Genomic DNA, 7,763 nt, shown 5'->3' on the forward strand with positions numbered 1-7,763 from the left:
CGAGAGAGGGAACACAAGCAGGGGGAGTGGGAGAGGGAGAAGCAGGCTTTTCGCGGAGCAGGGAGCCTGATGCGGGGCTCGATCCCAGGACCCCAGGATCATGACCTGAGCCCAAGGCAGATGCTTAATGACTGAGCCACCCAGGCGCCCCTATACTACATTTAAAGACAACAATTAAGGCAAAGTAATTCAGAAAGACTGAAAATTTAAAAAAAACACACACAATATAGGAGTGGAGGGGCTCGGGGCATGGGGAGGCTGGGTGATGGACACTGGGGAGGGTACATGCTATGGTGAGCGCTGTGAATTGTGTAAGTCTGATGAATCACAGACCTGTACCCCTGAAACAAATAATACATTATGTTAATTTTTAAAAAAGGGAAAAAAACACAAAATAAAACAACAATGCTCCACCAGAAAAATGTAAACAAGAGAAAAATAAGGATCTGGATCTCAATGTCAAATAAGCTTGAATCCAGCTAAAAAGCAATATTAGAGGGCAAGAGGGCAGCACTCTATATCGCTAAAGGGTACATCTTGCACTGAGGACATGACAGTTAAGAATGTCTCAGCAGCAAACAGGTATGAAGGAAATACTGTCAGAGAGATAGGGAGAAAGAGAATTATATTAGGAGACTTGAACTTCTCTCAGGTCATGATGGATCAAGTAGATAAAAAAAGTAAAGGTTTGGGAAAAGTAAATAACATAATTAGTATGGTATATCAAACTCTGTAACCCGAGAAGAGAACATCATCTTCTTTTTGCTGCTGAAGGAACAGTCACAGGAAATGACCATACATTGGGCTACAAAGTGAACATCCACAAATTAAAGAAATAATAATCCAGATAACATTCTGTGATCACAATGCAACAAAACTAAACATAAAGAAAATTAAAATGCAGGATGTACCTGCCCTGAAAATTTAAAAACTCAAACAACTCCTAGTTCACAGAACAAGAATCTGAAGATACAGAAGAGCTGGGAGGAGAGGGATCAGTCAAATACTTACACCTTAGCTGCTAAAGCAGTAACAGAGGAGTAACTGTAGACTTTAAGTACTCAAAGAGCAAAACAGAAAAGAAACCAAGTGTCCAACTCAGAAGAAAAATAAGAAACACGAGATTGAGGCGATCAGAGGGAATTAACAAAGTCAAAGTGGACATTAATGAACTAGAAAACAAAAGTCATAAAACTAACAAAGGAATCCAATCATAAACTACCATATAATCTAATCAAGAAAGGGGAGGAGAGAACAAATATAAAATAGAGGAATAGCCACAGAGAAAATTAAGACTGATAAGAGACCTCAGCTATGCAAGTTGACTTAAAGCCTCAATGACTAGGACAATTTTCTAAAGAAATATGACAAAATGTGCTCTAGAAGAAACAGAAAATCTATACAGATCAATACCACAGAATACAGAAAGTTGTCAAAGAGTAATAGTCCCCAAACACACTAGGTTTAAAAGGTTTCACAGGGGGAGTCTACCAAATCTTCATTTTTGTAAAGATTTTTATTATTTATTTATTTAAAATTTTTAGGAGGGAAGGGCAGAGGAAGAAGGAGAGAGAGAATCTTAAGCAGTTCCATGCCCAGCGCCAGAGCCTGACATGGGGCTCGATCTCACGACCCTGAGACCATGACCTGAGCCAAAATCAAGAATCCGACCCTCAACCAACTGAGCCACCCAGGCATCCCACTACCAAATCTTTAAAGAACAGATTATTTGAAAGATAAATTGGTCTTAATACAGAAAAAAAAGTTTTCTGAAACAAGCATGGCATTGATAAGAAAATCTGACAGACTGCACATACACACAAGATCTACAAACAGCACACGGATATCAATATAATGAACCCAGGAATTCAAAATATGATTCTTGCTAGTTCTGTAAAGGTCAAAAGTTTCCATAATAAAAAACCAAAATAAAAAATCATTTACTCAAGGAGAAAAAATTCTAACTAGATAACACTTTTTACTTATCAAAAGTTTGATGACAGTTTGGTAAAGGCATAGGAAAACACGCACTCTCAGAAACTTCTAGTGAGAGGATAAATAGACAGCCTCTAGGGAAAGCAATCTGACAATGTTTATGAAAGGTTCAAATGCACACACCCTCTGAGGCAGTTATCCCATGTTCAGGAGTATGCCCTATATATACACTCATACACGCATGGGATGAGGCATGTAGAGGACAATTCATGCTAGCACTGGTTGCCATAGCAAAGACCAGAAACAACCCACCAGCCATAAAGAGGGAGCTAGCTAATGAATTATAGAACACTCATACAAACAAACTCTCAGAAGCCCTAAAAAAGGAAAAGGAAGTACTGTAGATAAAGATACAGAAATCTCCCTAAGGTATAAATTTTAAAAAGCAAGGTACAGACAGAACTATAAGAAGCTGCCATTTATACAAAAAATGGGGAGGCTAGTGGACAAAAGTAGGAAGATGACATTTCTATGTCCTTTGGCACTTTTTGAATTTGAAACCATGTAACTCCCATCTCAGACCAAAAAGAAAAGCTCATTTAAAAAAAAAACCCACCCTTTAGAATGCACTATTGCCATTAGGAACTCATAATCCATTTAGAACACTTGCTATTCCTGCTACACTTGCTAACTGGGTGGAAGGCCATATTAAGTAAAGATGGAGTTCAAGAAACTCTTACTATTTTAAAGGGCATAGAAAAATATGGCACACATATGAAAGGGCAACAGTACTCTAGATCAGAAGATTATCTCATTAGTGGTTTTCAATGCTGGTTATGCTTAAGAACAACCTGGGAATCTTCCAAAAATACCAGTGCCCTGCACCCCACCCCCAGACTATTTACATAAGTTTGGGGGATGTGACCCAGGCATGAAAAGCACGGATCTAAATGCTTTACAGCAGTCGTCCTCCACAAAGGGTGATTTTGCTCCGCCAGAGGACATGGGGCTGTCTGGAGACATTGGGTTGTCACAACTGGTGCTGTCTAGTACGTGCAGGCATCTAGTGGGTAGGGGCCAGAGAAGCTGCTTTATTTAGTAAACCTCCAACAACGCCCAGGGCACACCCCCAACCATGACCTGTCCCAAAATGTCAAGAGTGTTGAGAATGAGAAAACTTCTTTCAAATCACTGCTTCTGAAGTAACAACCAGTTTTCATCTTTGTTCTTAAACAAGGAAGATAATCTCATTTTACTAGTGTGGATAGATTAGTATAATAAAGCTATTTCAGTGGCCATAGAAACTACAATTTATTTGTTGATGTGCTCATAATGAATACTGAAACACTGAATTCCATGTACATCCTTTCTTTGGTCCCTGTCCGGTTACTCTGTCAAAAATTTATGTCCTGTTTGTAAAACAGTGAGGGAGAAAATCCTAAAGGTCACAAAGTGGCAGCCTGGAGGTCAATATAGTCCACATATCTACTTTGTTTGAGCCTCAGGTCTTTTAAAATATACTGAATTGGAGCCAATCACCTGCCCCTTCTGGAGCCAGCATATACTTTCTGGAGCCTGCCACGGCCCACACCTGGCTGGCTTCATGCAGTCATCTGCTGCTCCCCAGCAGGTCCTTTAAGCATATGAGGTGGCCTTCATCTGCAGTTTTCAACAATCATGAAGGGGCATAAAGCCTCTTTATTCTTCTTCTTCCTCCTTACCTTAAAAATATCCCCACATCCATTCTAAATTCTCAAACTCCTACATTACTTGCCACAAAAGAACTATCAAGAGCTAGAAGAACTAAAAGAAAAAAAAAAAAAAGAACTAAAAGAAAGGTAGAAGTCGAGATGGCCTTTGTGTGACAACACTCTTCTTCTAGTTGTTGTCATTAAACATAGGCTGCCCGCCACCTGTCTCTGGATATTACAAACTAGGCTTGTAGTTTCTAGCAAATTCCACTACAATTATATATAGCTCTTCTGCGAGCGTCCTTATAAGGAAAAGACTTCAATTATTAGGCTTCCTCCATTATCCTAGATTAGTGTATCCCTCTACCTCTCCCAAAATAGGTCAGAAGCCTTTTATGGGAAATACCTACCAGGAGATTTGGTAATTTTCTTTTCAGAAGCTCATCCTTTTCCCTTTGAAACTACAATCACACAGTTCAGGAGTCGTGTTTGAGAGATTGCCTGATACAATCCACACGTTTTATTAATGAGGAAAATGAACCCCAGTGAGGTTCACTCAGCCAAGGCCACACTCTTGAGTTAGTGGCAGAGCAAAAATTAGAACACTTATTTCCAGATACTGGTCCCACGGGTTTTCCACGATAACACTATCCCCCACTGTGGTTTTCCTACTCAAGTAACATTCTTGCCAAGACACCTATTAACATGGGTAGATATTAGCTTGCTGTAGAACTAAATCAACTGAAATTTCGCCAAGCTATCAGAGCTATCATGTCAAGTTTGAGGGTGGAAGAAATTGGGAATTTCTGGATTCCTTTTGCTCCTTTTACTGTGAATTAACTTAACTCAGTTTACCCCAGTGAAGCTGATACCTTCAGAATCTTCTCTAAACCATAAATTAGAGATGGAAAACATGCTATTTATAGCGATGGTGACCTTTTGTTTCTAAACCCTTAAGTCAGGAGCTGCATCAAACCTCTAAAATTTCAAAAGGGGCCAGAGATTTGTTAACTACTGAAAGGCTTTCAGGAGTGAAGTTTAAGATGCCAAGATCAACATCTCATTGAACTTTGACTCTCCTCATCATTCTCTGGCAAAGTGGGTGCTTAAAATCTAATATGGCCTCGACTTTAACTTGGTCCTCTCTTCCTATCCCAACTTTTTCAGTATAGGCAACATCACATTTTGCATATCTAATACTTCCCTGGATGTTCTACCTCCTCTGCACTTTTAGTTTTTATTCCCACCTGATACCGTCCCTTTACATGTACATAAAATTCATTACATGAAGAGATGCCCCATTATGTTCCCTTGAGAGCTCAGAACATCTTTGCTGCTCCATTTTATTCCCCTTCAGGGATGCTGAACTCCATTCGGATACCTGGGTGCGCATTTTTGTTTTACTCTCAGGTGGTTCACAACCAGCTCCCTCGCCTTCAGCAATTGCAAGTATTCGCTCCGTGGTTGAAAAGGCACCACTCTGGGGAAACACGATCCGGTGAGCATAAGGTGGTGGAATCTATTCCCATCTCAGCTAGGCCTCTGGGGCAAGGTGAGGGCCGGCCGGGTCTTCGGCGCTCCCACCTCAATCCGCGTCAGCTGCCCACCAGCCCACTCGACCCCGGAGAAGGTGGTGGGACACAAAAGGAGCGGAGCGACGAAAGGTGTCGGCACCGAGACCGGGGGGTGTATCAGACCCTGCTCTGACGCTAGGGGCCCACGCGTCCTCTCCTCTCCAGCATTTAAGGCGTTCGCAGTCTAGGCCTGTAACTGCTTTAACATTACATGAAAAGGACAACAGTTCGAGTCCTGCCGCTCCAGGCACATGAGAGCACCTTAGGGCAAAAAAGGAACAAAATGCTATTGCATAATTTATTCGACCTCAAGGTGTTTCTAAACAGCTCTTACCCAACAACAACAACAACAACAACAAAAGAATCTACAAGTAAAAACATTAAAATCCACCCACATTCCGCTACTAAGTTTTAAGGACGGGTGAGGTCTGTGTCAAGTAGATTTGAAGCTACCGAAGCAGGTTTGGGGAGTCCCGCCTGGAGGAGGGTCCTCGGACGCGGTTTCTGTGTTTCCAGGTAAAGCCCTGGCTGGTGTGCGGGTGCCAGGCCCTGCCCCCTCCGCGCCCCGAAAGTCGACTCCCCAGGAGAGCCCCCGGGCATCCCGGAGCCCCGCCCGCGGTTCCCACGGACTTTGCCCCGAGCTGCAGAGACCCGCGGCGGCGGCGGGCCCGGAAGGTAGCGGCCCCGCATCCCGGGTCTGTGGGGACCGTAGCGACCGTGGGGGCCTGCGGCCCCGCACTCACCGAAGTCTAGGAACTGCTTGATGGAGAGTGGCGATGGCGAGAAACGCGAGTAGCGTTCGATCTGCTTAGGCACCGGCTGCTTCAGCAGCCACCGGAAAAGCCGCATCCTCGCCGAGGCCGTGCACAGACCAGTCGAGACGCTCAGGCAGCCGCAGGAGCCGATGCAGCCGAGCCGCGCGGATCCGGCACGTCAGCCGAGCTCGCACCCCGGCCTCCGCCTCGGCCTTGGCGCCGCGGGTGCAGCCGCCGCAGCAGCAGCAGCTCCCGGGCCGCCGCCGGCCGCCCGCGGCTTCCCCAGGCCCCGCCCACGGGGGCGGAGCCGGCCGCCGCACGTACGCGGCGCACGGGGGGCGCCGGGGGCACGGGGGGCGTGCGGTCGCACGCGCCGGCCGCTGATTCGCTGCCGCCGCCCTCGCTTTCTTTGGCTTGAGTTCGCCCAGATGCCGGCGCCTCCCTCCGTTGCTCCTGGGCTGAGCCCCGCCCGGCAAGTGCAGCAGCCCCGCGTCCCGCCTCCCGGCTAGGTCCTTCGCGACCCAGAGGTAGCGAAGGTGCCGTGGGACTGCAAGGAGGCCCGGCGTCCACACCCGGAAGCCAGCCCTACGCCTTGTTCAAGGCCCCTCTCAGCCGCAGGCACCTCTTCCGGGAGGCTTTCCCTGGACGGGCTGGCTACGGCCCTTCAGGATTCTCATTACGTCTTGATACTTTGCTTTTCATGTCCCTTTTACCACTTAACAGTAGTGGCTGTTTCATGCCTGCCACCACACCCCCACCTTAGGCAGAATTAAATGTGGTTACGTTTCACGCCCGCCCCCCACCCGTTGGACAGGCTTAATTGTCACGTCACTAAATCTCTGTTACGTGGCCCACCGCACCGCCTCCACCCACACCCCCATTTCCCCACCCTTAAGCTCTCTTTTGAACACCTTTGGACAGAAATGTTAGGTCACTCACTCTGTTTCGTGGCCTTCCGCCTCTCGTTCCCACCAACCGTCCCCCCACCATCTTCCCACCTGAGGCCATCACATTTGGACAAGATTAAGTCATTGTTTCGTGCCACCACAACTACCGCTGGACAGTATCAATTCTAACATCACTGACACTTGGTTTTGTGCCTCCCACCCCCATACTCCTTCCCATACCAACTGGCTGTTTCATTCCACCACTACCATTGGAAAGGCTCAAATTAAAGGTCATTGGCATTCTTTCATACCGCCTCACTCACCAGCACCACAACCACCACCACCAAAGGACAGTTCCCTAACTCTTTCAGGCTTCACCAACCTCCAGCACCACTATATTTGGATAGGAGTCTATGTTTACACTAGGTGCTGGGTATTTTTTCTCTGCATACCAGTGAACTTGAACTCGGGGCTCAGTATATGAAATCATGATTTCCTAATGGTGTCTGAAGTACTGCTGACTTTAACCATTTTCACCAAAACTTTATTTTTGGGAACGTATAAACATCAACTAAAAGGAAAAGTAGAATGTTCTCTAAGGAAAGGTAAAAATGTAACTGGAGACCACTCTTTTGATCTGATTAGGCTGGTTTTCTCATTGAATAAAATTATTGGTGTGTAGCTATTTAACTTTTGTGACTTTGTTGGGTATTTATGCACCCAATTCTTTGCTTACCAGTTGCATCTTTATTCTGAATTTAAAGAAAAGTAATACATACCCTCAAAGGCATCCAGTGGTCTGCCCATACTTCTAGATTTTCAAATACGTCTTGGTCATCTTGGTGGTGGTATGGTACCTAGATTACCATGTCCTCTCCATTCAAACCAAAACCTAGAAGAGATGTACTGACAACCTCTGTA

At 45.4% G+C, this 7,763-nt stretch overlaps 1 protein-coding gene across 2 annotated transcripts in view; it reads right to left on the reverse strand.

Moving 5' to 3' along the window:
* PDK3 (pyruvate dehydrogenase kinase 3) overlaps positions 1-6,247 on the reverse strand; it is a 73,151-nt gene extending 66,904 nt beyond the window's left edge. For both annotated transcript variants that reach the window (XR_014141371.1, XM_081809032.1), the window contains exon 1: positions 5,944-6,247. Coding sequence is in view for 1 of the 2 variants with exons in the window: in XM_081809032.1 (XP_081665158.1) it covers positions 5,944-6,049 (106 nt within the window). In the remaining variant the exon portion in view is untranslated. The remainder of the gene's footprint in view (positions 1-5,943) is intronic.
* Between the last annotated feature and the right edge of the window lie 1,516 nt (positions 6,248-7,763).

Source organism: Leptonychotes weddellii, chromosome X (genome assembly GCF_054177405.1).
Source record: "Leptonychotes weddellii isolate Sample4059 chromosome X, ASM5417740v2, whole genome shotgun sequence".
NCBI lineage: Eukaryota > Metazoa > Chordata > Mammalia > Carnivora > Phocidae > Leptonychotes > Leptonychotes weddellii.